This window comes from Belonocnema kinseyi, chromosome 2 (genome assembly GCF_010883055.1).
Source record: "Belonocnema kinseyi isolate 2016_QV_RU_SX_M_011 chromosome 2, B_treatae_v1, whole genome shotgun sequence".
NCBI classification, from domain to species: Eukaryota; Metazoa; Arthropoda; class Insecta; order Hymenoptera; family Cynipidae; genus Belonocnema; species Belonocnema kinseyi.
Window position 1 is genome coordinate 81,007,975 of NC_046658.1, and position 12,414 is coordinate 81,020,388.

The window sequence follows — 12,414 nt, forward strand, 5'->3', positions numbered from 1 at the left end:
ATTGATAGTAGGTCCACAATAGATAGAACCTTTTTTGTGCACTATAAAATTATGAATATTTTTTCACATCACCATATTCCACCTAAAATCAACCGTTCTCGAATAATTTTAAAAAACATGTTATTGTTTAACACTTTCCACAATTTCGGAACTTTGCCGTACACGTATGTTTGAGGACATTTTACAATATCTTTATAAAGCCATTGCCAACGTACCTGTGAAAAAAATGCTACTTTTACTATTTTTTTTTTGTTTTTTTTTGAGTGATATTTGTTCCCCGTTGACTGGACTAATAAGGGAATTTTGAAAACTAAGTTTTACAGCCACCCTGAAATCCAAACCTCCTCATATATTAAAAATAAAATATATTCAGGTTGCCTTAAAAAAAGAGAACTGTGGGTACCAAATTAATTCTAAATTCACAGTTCCGTGTACAAACATTATGATATATTTTTAAATAAAAAAAACATACTCACCCTGCCAATAAAACAAAGTTACCAGTGGCATCAACTGCCATGGTATTGGCCTATAAAACAAAATCATAGCAGTAATTATCACTCTTGTGAGTTGGGTTTGACTTCAACAATTAGAGTCCTATTGGCACAAACAATGTTAGAGAAAATTTTTTGACTAAATCCAAGCTTATTTACCTGTAAATCTCGATGCTCGGTGACCACATAATTACTACCCCAACGTTTTGACATTTTTATGATTGAAAACTGCGACTATACTGTCATCACATTGAGTGAGGTTAGGAACATATCAATTGTATCAATTGTATCAATTGTATCAACTGCATCAACTGCTATAGGGAATCATAGGGATGTAAAGTTTCATGAAACGTTGGTTCGATGAAAAGTTTCATGAAGCATTGTTGGCGGTCTTGTGATTCTTACATCCCTACCAACTGCAATTCAATTTCAATGGCCGCGGCCGCGCGTCACATACACATATGTGGCTAGGCGTCAGTGAGTGTAGAGATCTGGCAAGTGTGAGTCAGCGAAATCCAATCCATATGCAAGCCAAGTCGGCTACTTTCACACAAGCATCATCGACGCAAGTCCATGGAAGTTTCGCAGTTTCGCGCAACATAACCTCTCCCCTCGCACTCCGCGCTCCCCTCAGGAACCCTAAGACCGTCGACTGCCCATGACATCAAAGCAAGAGTGGCAGCATAAGGAAAGAGATAGATAGAGAAACTGAGAAAGAAGTTTGGACGCTTTGTGTTGCTATTTCTGTCACATAGGACGCGTTAGTGCACCGTTTTTATGCAGTTATCGTAATATCGCTCTAGTTTTGTGTCCGCCGAGTATTGAAAAATCACAGTGTTTATCGTGGAGTTGTTTTTTTATGCTGGTGGTTCATCCAAATCTTTAATTTCTGTGAGTGGCTAACAATGTTCGTGATCATGGATTGTTTTCACCATTAGCAGGCTCTCGAGTAAAAGTTTTGACAACTAATCCTTCACCTCAAGTGTCCTCCACCATCTCTTTCGTTTTGCGGCGTCCATCTTTTGACCAGAACAAGAAAAAATATAGTGAAGTGTTTTTTTTCTCGGTCAGGGTCTGAACTCCTTTTTGGACAAGCGTCAGGTCGTTTATTTGCTCTCGACGAGTCTACTCAATCTACTTTTCGCTGGCGAATCGCCCGCGAAAAGTGTATAACCCAAGGTTCCGAAGCTAGGTAATTGCACCGAGTCTATAAACCTTGTTGATTTGGGCCCCAATTACTCTTCTTGATTTGTAATGTACCTCAAGTTCAGCACCGAGCGACGAACCATTAAATCAACAATCAACTTCGTGCACTCGAAGAGGAAAGGAATCTTCATACACAAGAAAAAAATGTTCAAAGACACAATAAGTCTTAGAAATCGTATAAGTTTCCTAACAGCACGTCGCTACTGAACGATTTCTTTGAAAGACGTTGTTGGTGGAAAGATTTTTTTGAGCTACGATCGATGAACGTGAGTGTCTTTCGTTGAACGACAAGTTTAGATCGATTCAAACATCAAAGATCATTTATTGCGAGATCGTTTGTCCAAATTCAGAGGAGAAAAAGAGCCAAAATGAAGCTGTTGGAGAGCTCGCGATTTGAAGCGATCAACAGCGCTCTGTCGATTACGACTGGTGACAGCAAAATAATAGGAAGGTGAGGCGCACTTCCTTGCTTTCCTCGAATTTTCCAATTTTTTCTAACTTCTCTTTTTGCAGGATCGAGAGCTATTCCTGCAAAATGGCTGGGAATGATAAACAGCTCTATAAAAGATTCAATTCAGAGCAAGGAGTCACTCCACATGATCTTCAAGCTCTGTCACCACCGCAGACTTCTCTTGGGACATCTCCAGCGCAAAGTTACTGCAGGTATAAAGCCGGTTCTTTTCTCTCTTTAACTCTGAAAAATACACCTGAACTAGATAGAAAGCGTTTTTAGAACAAGGAATGAAGTTATCGGAAATTCTTCTATTTTAATGGAAACTAATTCAAGTTTAAGGTCAACGGTGTTGACATTCAGATGTTTACAAAACAAGGATTGTATTTTTTTTTTTACATCCGATAAAGCCAGAGAGGCTCTCTGATATACCAATAAGTAATTTCCAGTCGTTCTCTAATCAATTTTTTATTTTAAACTTTTTGAATACAATGCCAAATTAATAATTTAAGGCTTTCAAAGTCCAAAAATATTAGAAATTTTTTATTTAACTACGAAATTCTTCGAAGTAAAAAAATCTATCATGATTAAATTTGGACAAGGCACCTTTAAGAATCCCCTTCCTTAATTCTCTTTTTCTCAGTTTTTTTATTTTTGTTTGTTTTAGTGAAATAAAGAACGAGCGAATACAGGCCTTGTATTTTAATAATAATTCAAACATATTTTTATTTGATCTTAAAACTAAAATTCAAGACATATTTAGGTAAAATTAATGTGGGTACTATATAAAATTTGATTTAACCCGCTTCAAATTCCCAAATTTTCAAGTATAAATATTGAATTTTCAACAACAAAATATAAGTTTTCATTTTAAATATATAAATTATCAAACAAATATTTAATAGTTAATTTTTCAGTTAAAAGAAATTCAACACAAAAAAACGAATTCTAAACCCAAAGATGAATTTTTAACTAAACTGATGAAATATGTAACTGAAGTACTAATATTTAGAGTTGAAACAAATTAATTTTCATAAAAATAGTTAACGTTTCAACTGGAATAACTAAATTTTCAATAACAAAAAATTATTTTCAGCCAAAAAAAACGCGTTTTCAACTAAGGAAAATTTTTTAGTCAAAAAAGAGAAACCATTTCAAATCATCTGTTGATTGTTATAGCAGGAAGATTAATTTTGAACCTGATACTTAAAATTTAAACTAAAAATGATCAATCTTCAACCAAAAATAGAATGGGTAAATTTTCAGTTTAACAAGTCCATTACAAACAACAAAAAAACGAATTTTTGCAGAATAGTTAAATACAGTAATATAAAGCTACATTTACAGATAAAAAGTCATTGTTAAATTTTATATTGCAAATTTATTAAAATTAATCACGCTTTCGAAAAAATTGCCTGACTGAACAAAAATTCCCCGAGATTTCTAGGTTTTTCAAGGTACATACGAATTTCCTGACAATTCCAGGTTTTTCAGGTAATTTATTATTGATATTTTAGTTTTTAAGGCTGAAATAGAATTTAAATTTTGATTTATTCTGAAAGTGTCATATATTTCGTTAATGACGCCATAAAAATCGTTTAAAATATTGTTTGGGTAGGTTCTTTGTCTTCAGATCAGTCCATCTTCAAGAAACCATTTTTCAATTGTTTACTTTTACCAGTTCAAATTTCAGGTCGTAAGAATATTGACCTTGCAGGCTGTTTACAAAACAAACTTCTTGTTGTTTAAATTCGTGTACGAACATTTAAGTCGCAGATTTGTAAATGATACATCAAAAAGATTATTTTAACAAATTGGGACGCGAACGTTGTTTTTTAAGATAAAGCCTGCTGAATAAACAATCTTGACTATGTTTTTTATCGTATTGTCTCAGTGACTAGTTCGTATCGAGGAAAAGATTAATTTTATGACAGCAAGTGTTCTTTGTTTGGAAGGTTAGAGCAATGTATGATTATTTTTCAATTTCGCAAAGTAGATTAGGTATAAGAGGTTTATTAAAAATGTATTAAATGTAGTCTTACACATCCACAATCGAAAAGTAAATAAGTTTCAGGTTCCATTGATTGTACAATTTGAATTTGAGCAATTCAAAAAAAAAAAAATCTTTAATTTTACGAATTTAAAATTGAATACCAAATTTTATCATTCCAAATTCTGGAATGCATATTTAAATTAAAAAGTTATATACCCCTCGGCGATAAATTATTGGAAATCAATTGATAATACACGTAAAAATATAAGATTAAAAAAGTTTAATTCAGAATAAATCAAAATTGAAATTTCTTTTCAAGTTTCACCACGAAATTTTAAAAAACCAAGAATCTAACCATCAAATTTGGACATTTTCTTTAAGGCAGATTAACATTTAAAAGTATTTCCTCCAAATTTATTCGTTAGATTCTTCGGTTTTTTTTTAATTTCCAAGAAATTTGTCGTGAAATTTTAATGTTGAACGTTACAGAGGAATTTAAATTTTGATTTAATCTGAATTTTATTTCCTGAAGCATTAAAGAGTGTATTACGCAAATTTCGTCAATAGATTCTTGGTCTTCCGGCCTCAAGCCACTATTGACCCTTTTTGACTTTTTTTAACGGTGCAACTATTTCGCTACTATTTCGAAAAAAATGATACTAATGCTATTTTCTCAAATTACCTCACTGATTGGATTAAAGTACATACCCGCCACCCCAAAAATCGAAATATCAAAAAGATTCCAAAACAATTTAAAGCATTTCTTAAAATTTCCTGAGATTTCAAACGTTCAAACAGATTCCAATGGATTCTAAAGGATTTTAACTGTTTTTAGGGGTTGAAAGAATTGTACAGGTTTTTAAAGTGTTTAGAGTATTTAAAAATATTCCAAGGGATTTCACAAAATTAAAAATTTTTTTTAAAAATTAAGATAATTTACGGGATTTCAAGTGATTTGTAGAGATTAACAAATTTTAAAGAATTTTAAAAGGTTATCAAAGAGTTTCAAAGAATTTCGTAGGATCATAGAAAACTTTAAGAGATTACAAATTTTCTAAGGAATTTAAATTGTTTTCGAAAATTTCAAGGAATTTTTATGGTATTTGCAAAATTTCAAGCGATTTCAATTTATTTTACAATATTTGATCAAATTGTACGGGATTTCAGAGGAACTACAAAATTTAATTTGAAAATATTTTACTGGATTTTATTCGATTTCAGTAGGATTACTAGGGATTTCATCAGACTTAACGGATCTGATCATTTTCAAAAGATTTTTTAAGATTTTTAGGAGTTTAGGGTATTAATGAGTTCTACTTTTAGAGTAACGTTAGACGTTAAAAATGGAAAGCTAGGAAACCTGGCGGCGTTCTACCTATTTTGAATGAAACCTCTTGTATTGTGTTGCTAAGGATGTGTAATGAAAAGTTTTAAAAAAATATCTTGCCGCTAATTGTTATTTATTTGTTTAAACAAATATTTCCATAAAATCATTTTTTAAGTTAAATAACTTGAACAAATCCAGTCCTAAAACCACAAAAATAGTGATTTTATGTATCTGGTGGTTGCTAATTATAAATTTAGGGGTGAAAAAAATTCAAATTGGCGGCCAATTTTTAAAAATATTTATAAAAAACTCAAAATAAATGATTAATACTTGACATACATATTCCTTAAGGCACTGGTAGATAACATAAAAGAAGTTGAACTTGAAATGAAGGGTTGAACAAAACACGTCCAAAAAGTGCTTTTTGGCGTTTATCTTTGAAAGAGTGAATTGAAAACAAATGTTTTTTTTTTTTTTTTTCAGAAAAATAGTACTTATAATTTGTAATAAGTATGCTAGTATAAATTTTTTCTCTGCGGTCATACCTTTTGAGTAATTAGTCCTCAAAATAGGGGTAGTCTTGGCGCCCTGGCTAAAAAGGCTTTTTTGGGGAGTTAAATGTGACCTAAAGTCCATTTCAGAGTTTTTTAAAATATACTGTAAGCTTTCTTCGTATTTAAAAACTCTGGAATTGACTAAATTTATGTAAATAAATGAATTTGTATGAAAATAATATTTGCAGCAATTTTTTCCGCATAATAACTAATTTTTCAGATTAGAAAAAAGTAACGTGAATTTTCTTTGGTTTGTATCCCACATTTCGAAAATTTTCCAAAAATGCTTTTCTAGGATAATTTATTACATGCCCAAATTAAATATAAAAAAACAGCTTCATATGCCAATTAGTTTCTGAAATATACGAACTTCTTTCAATTTGAATGCCTGAATTGAATTCTAGCGCGAGCGAGTGAACGGCAGAAGCGATTTCCCCCACTCCGCCGCCAAACAACACGTCGATCCTTCTTCCATAATCAGTCAACCTAATCAACAATACAATATGAATGCACTACCTTGGAAATTTAAAAACAAATATTGCAGCTCACATTCTATATTTTATGTAATTTCAGCTGGGTAACTTGAAAATTGCAGTAGAAGTCATTTTTGAGGAAAAAAAATCACAACAATTTTTCTTGTTGAAAATATATTAAAAATAGCACTAATCAAATAAATTTCATCTCGATTCCACAAAGTGAAAATTGACAAAGTTATTCTATTTGTTTATGACCAAAAAATGTATCTTTTTGTACCCATTTTTGTGCAATTGAATAATGAACAATCGTTTTGCCGCTAAGTCGACTTGATACCTCAACTCTCGTAGAGGACAATAGCCCACTTTTTGTTGAGATGGTTTCGGCCAAATCTGTAGAAATTCCGTTGAAAAGTAGTCAATTTTTTAATAAAAAATGAGTTATTATGAAAAAAATTATTTTGGGCTGAAGTTTGTCAACCTTCTTAAGGGTGATAAGGCACATATTTTCTGAAAGTGTAAAACTTTTTAATTAATTATTGCAATAATAATTGCATATTTAAAAAAAGGCACTTTCGGGTGATTTTAATTTTTTTCTAGGTAAACTAATGAACTAATATAAATGTACGACACGTCATTTTGTATATATTTGTAAGGACTACAATTTTTAATTACACTTTTTTCTGAAAGACAAAGGTTAGTTGCAACAAGCAAAAAACCTGTTTTTGCTATCTTTAACCATTGAAATGAAAAATTAAATGACTCATTCTTTACATCTATAAGAAACGGTTATTTAATTATTTGATGTAAAAAGGAGATCTGGAAAAACTGAACTTCTTGACCTGTAAAACGTGGAAAAGGCCTTGAAGTTCGTTCCTAAGAATCGCTGAACACCCTGAATAAAAATACTTTCTTAAAACATTCCAGATTAATAATTCTTATTAATTAATAGTTGGTCTCTCTTTTTTTAATGATAGTCGCAGTATTTCTGGTGACGAGGATGGCCCTCTGTGTGACACAATCAGTCGCAAGACTTTGTTCTACTTGATTGCCACCTTGAATTCTGCTTTTCATCCTGATTACGATTTCTCCGATGCAAAGAGTCATGAATTCAGCAAAGAACCAAGTTTGCAATGGGTCATGAATGCTGTTGACAGCAATCTCAGCGCTACAGCAGGAGATCATTATCGTACTCTTCGTACTGCTCTTTGGGCCGCCGTGGAGGATGAAATTTCTATGAGCGAGTGCGACATTTACAGGTAACTTATCAAGGATTTCTACTTTCACATCGCCTGGATTAAAAAATTAATCCACCTGGCCGAAAATTAAGTACGAAATGATTAACGAAAGATACTTTAATTATAAACAAAATTGCTTTTCAGTTACAATCCAGATTTGGCATCCGATCCATTCGGGGAAGACGGATGTTTGTGGTCCTTCAATTACTTTTTCTACAACAAAAAACTAAAGAGAATCGTATTCTTTACTTGCAGAGCCATAAAGTGAGTAATTAACTCTGGTATCTTTCAAGTGTAGCAGGGATCACAGCTACCCCTAAAAAAATCTAAAGTCGAAAATTTTGAGCTAATTTTCATCTTTTCCTCCCTTTTTTACCTAGTTTCAATTAATTTGGTAACAATCATGAACAGAATTATCAAATTTTTAGTTAAAAGATTTAGTTTTCAACAAAATAGTTCAATTTTTAATCAGAGATTTTAATTTGAAATCACAAGCAGTTGAATTCAACCAGAAAGACAATTTTAAATAAAATAGTCGAATTTTCAACCAAAAAAGATTAATTTTCAATGAAGCAGTTGAATTTTTAACAAACAAAAAATTTCTTCTAAACGAGATGAATTTTCATACAAAAAATAGAGTAGTTAAAATTTCATTAAAAATATTTTATGTTATACAATAAAAAAATGAATTTTCAGTTGAAAGCATTAATTTTCAATTTAAAAAAAAAAACGTATAGCGGATAAATTTTTAACCACAACAAAATTCAACTAAAATGAGGAATCTTCGACAAAAAATTATTTTCTAATAAAGTTCAACTTTCAACCAAGTATTCGAATTTTCTATCAAGAAGTTGCATTTTCAGCCAAAAAATATTTTTATTTTTAATCATAAATAGTTACATTCAACCAAAGAAGATTAACTTTAAACCAAACAGTCGCATTTTCAACTAAAAACTATAACTTTTGAAACCAAAAATGGAAATGTGAGATTTTCAGTTAAAAGAATGGATTTTCAACCAACAGTTGAATGTTACCAGAAATGACGAATTTTTAACAAAATAGTACAATTCTTAACCAAAGAGATTAACTTTCAAACAAACAGTCCCATCTTCAACCAAAAATGATTAAATTTTCAACCATGTAGATGAATTAAAAAAAAAATAGTTTAATTCTCAACCAAAAAAATAATTTTTAACAAAGTAGCTCAACTTCCAATCAAGTTTTTGAATTTTCAACAAAAAGTATTTTTATTTTGACAAAAAAGGAAAACATTTGAATTCAAACAAAAACGACAAATTTTCAACGAAAAATGAAAATTTTTAACAGAATAGTTGAATCCTCAAGCAAACAGTCGCATGCTTAACAAAAAAACCTGAGCTTTAAAACAAAAAGGTAATAGTTAAGTTTTCAGTTAGAAGAATAGATTTTCAACCAAAAAACATTTTTATTTTAAACTAAAAATAGTTGAATGTTACCAAAAATGACGAATTTGTAACAACATAGTAAAATTCTTAACCAAAAAGATTAACTTTCAGCCAAATAGTAACATTTTAAACTAAAAAAAAAAATGATTAAATTTTCAACAAAATAGATGAATTTCCAAATAAAAAATGGAATGATTTAAACTTGTTTTTAAAAGAATTTAGTTTCAGTCAACAAAACAGTTACGTTTTTAACCAGACAGATGACTATTCAAAAACATAGTTTAATCCTCAACCAAAAAATTAATTTTTAACAAAGTAGTTCAACTTCCAATTAAGTTGGTGAATTTTCAACAAAAAGTATTTTTATTTTGACAAAAAAAGAAAACATTTAAATTCAACCAAAAACGACGAATTTTCAACGAAAAATGCAAATTTTTAACAGAATAGTTGAATCCTCAACTAAACAGTCGCATGCTTAACAAAAAAAAAAGCTAAATTTTAAGACCAACAATGTATCAATAATCAATATATAATCAATAAATGTATTTTTAACAAAGCAGTTCAACTTTCAACCAAGTAGTTGAATTTTCAATCAAAATTTTTTTAATTTTGAACCAAAAACACAGAAATTTAACAAAAAATGACGAATTTACGACAAATTAGTTGAATTCTCAATCAACAAAGATTAAATTTTTTAAAAAGATATGAAATTTCCAACAAAAAATATAGTTTTAACAAAATAGTTTAATTTTCAACAAAATAATTTAATCGTAAAACGAAGCAGATTCATTTTCAACCATATAGTTGCAGTTTTAGCCAGAAAAGATGCAATTTCTACCAAAAGAGATTAATTTTTAAAACAAAAATAGGATAGTTAAATTTTCAGTTATAAGAATTAATTTTCAGGAGAATTTTAAATTTTCTACAATAAAGATGAATTAATTATCAACTAAAGTGGTATATTTAAATTTTTAGTTAAAAATAACTAATTTTATTCACGAGAAACTGACTTTTCATCAAAATAGTTGAATTAAAAAAAAAAATTATTTTTATTTTAAGCCAAAAACAGCTTAATGTAACAAAAATTTATAAAAATTACGCTTTTTTAACAAGATGGATGAATTTTGAACGAAAAAAGATTAATTTTCAACCAACAGTTGCTTTTTTAACCAAAAAAGATTAAATTTCTTACAAAGGAGATCGATTTTCAAACTTCTTGATTTTTTAAAAATTGTGATTTATAAGTAGAAATTGCTGAAATGTTGAATAAAATTTTCAAAGTTAGCTGAAAAGAAATGTTTGAAACCCAAAAATGATTAGAAAACTTTCCAAAAAAGGGGGCTGTTATTAGGGGGCATTTTTTGCAATATTCGCGAGATACCTATATGATATAAAAATTGTTTAATAATAAATGGACTCGCCTTTTATTCCTTTTTTTTTTCGAGAAAAAAAACCACCCTTTTTTACCTGAAATTGAACTACTACTGAACTGCTGTGATTTCTGGTATAGACATTAATTCTTTCTCAGTGCTAATTTTAATTATTAATACCGAATTCATTTTTTTATTTTAGTCCCATTTATGCGCTTGACTCTGGCATTGGGAGTGACTTTGCAATGGATGAAGACGAGGAAGATTACAACTAGCTCTAAGCTACTTCAACTTTTAAAAAGATTCCTTACTTATTTCATATATTATCAGGATTAAAAAACGTCTTCTGACGATTTGCAGTTGTCTATTCCCGTCAAACGAAAATTCTTTCTCCTGACTTATATCGCCAAGTTTCAAAATTGGTGAGATTGACAGTATTTTTTGCATTGAGACTTATGAAGCGATTTTTTGCAATTATTTATGAGCGATGAGTTTAAAAAAGTGAGATCCTTGAAATTAAAAACGAGAGCTCAATTCTGGGAATAGAGGATTTTTATCTCTTAATCTATAATCTACTTTCAAAAAGTTATTATTGATACGATTGTAAAGCATCTCTGTTAATTTAATCTTAATTAATTTTTGTTTGTGTACGTACTGAATTGTCGATTTACTAGTGATTGGATTCGTTCGCAATCTAAAGGTAGATTAAGTATTTTGTCAGAGTCGACAGGAAATTCGAATTGCAGTCTGTCATTTCTTCTTTGTCAATGACGGATTCTTGATGATAGATTTGAAAATCAATTCGAAATTTCAGTCTTTAAGCTTAGACTTCTGTTTGTCACAAAGGATGAGTAAGTTGATTCTCCTAATATGATTAAATTCGCTTATGATATTATTTTGAGCGAATTTACACTATTTAATCACTTGAAATATTGTTGCTCCTATTTGTGTAGTGTTTGCTGCGAGAGCTGTTCAATGAAATTCGATATTGATGTGTTTGATTTAAAATCATTCGGTTGGCGCACACCAGTATGATAGACTTATAAATACGTACTCATTTTTCGACTGTTTTATTTGTTGTCAAGTAAACCTGAGAACCATCTGACTAACTCGGAATTAATAATACCTTTAAGCTGAAGATGTTATCTAGATTTTCAGAGAAAGATCTCAACCAGATAATCAGTGTCAGTGAGAATTAGCAATAATCCCATAAAATATACCACAGTCCAATGGTTCATTGAATTTGCACCAGGTGGAAGAGAACTACGCTCGAAATATATTTTTAGAATAAAATATAATGATTTTCAATAAAGTACAAGAATGCGAAATTGTAATTTTTTGTAATTACTTTTATAATTTTGTAAAACTATTCGAATTTTACTATAAACTGCAAGTTTTTGCTAGAATTCGGACAATAAAAAAATTTCACGGGTAAATTAATAAAATTTTGCCATAAAATTAGAATTTTGCATTATTGTACTTCAGTTTTTTTTTCTGTATTTTATTATGAAAATATTTTTCTAGGAGGGAAATTCACCATTTCGTCACATTAGGTTACGATGCACTTATATAACTTCTAAAAACAGTTTTAAAGATACACATTACACCCCTTATTACCGAAATCTTTTATTAGTTCTTAAGCTACATACTACTATCTTCAAAACACATCCCCCTTAACTCCCTAATTTATGTTTAAATCACAAAATCACTTATATAAGATTATTCAGAAAAAATCAAATTGTAAGTAGACGTGCAAAAGGCTGTTTTTGTCAGACATGAGAGTTGTAAATTAAGAGAGAAGAGTACGGAAAACTTGTGAGAGGATATAAGTAGTTTAATTTTGTATAGAGAAGTTCGAGTGAAATTATAATTGGATGTAAAAGTGAA

General features: G+C 29.9%; 2 protein-coding genes across 3 annotated transcripts in view; one reads left to right on the forward strand and one right to left on the reverse strand.

Annotated features, from left to right (window-relative positions):
• Nucleotides 1-892, reverse strand: part of LOC117168435 (GATOR complex protein WDR59) — a 32,654-nt gene extending 31,762 nt beyond the window's left edge. For both annotated transcript variants that reach the window (XM_033354081.1, XM_033354080.1), the window contains exons 1-2: nt 651-892; nt 477-526 (exon numbers count right to left, since the gene is read on the reverse strand). In XM_033354081.1, the coding sequence (XP_033209972.1) occupies nt 477-526; nt 651-704 (104 nt within the window). In that variant the 5' untranslated portion in view covers nt 705-892. The remainder of the gene's footprint in view (nt 1-476; nt 527-650) is intronic.
• A 320-nt stretch (nt 893-1,212) lies between these two features.
• LOC117168436 (repressor of RNA polymerase III transcription MAF1 homolog) lies at nt 1,213-12,414 on the forward strand. Its single transcript, XM_033354082.1, has 5 exons — nt 1,213-2,148; nt 2,211-2,360; nt 7,473-7,754; nt 7,878-7,997; nt 10,730-12,414. The coding sequence occupies exons 1-5, from the start codon at nt 2,066-2,068 to the stop codon at nt 10,800-10,802; spliced, it is 708 nt and encodes a 235-aa protein (XP_033209973.1). The 5' UTR covers nt 1,213-2,065; the 3' UTR covers nt 10,803-12,414.

Excerpts from the sequence above, each read along its gene's own strand:
- LOC117168436 (XM_033354082.1), top strand. The coding sequence starts at position 2,066 with ATGAAGCTGTTGGAGAGCTCGCGATTTGAAGCGATCAACAGCGCTCTG. Across the intron at positions 2,149-2,210 it reads GACAGCAAAATAATAGGAAG|GATCGAGAGCTATTCCTGCA; the intron begins GTGAGGCGCACT and ends CTCTTTTTGCAG. Across the intron at positions 7,755-7,877 it reads AGCGAGTGCGACATTTACAG|TTACAATCCAGATTTGGCAT; the intron begins GTAACTTATCAA and ends ATTGCTTTTCAG.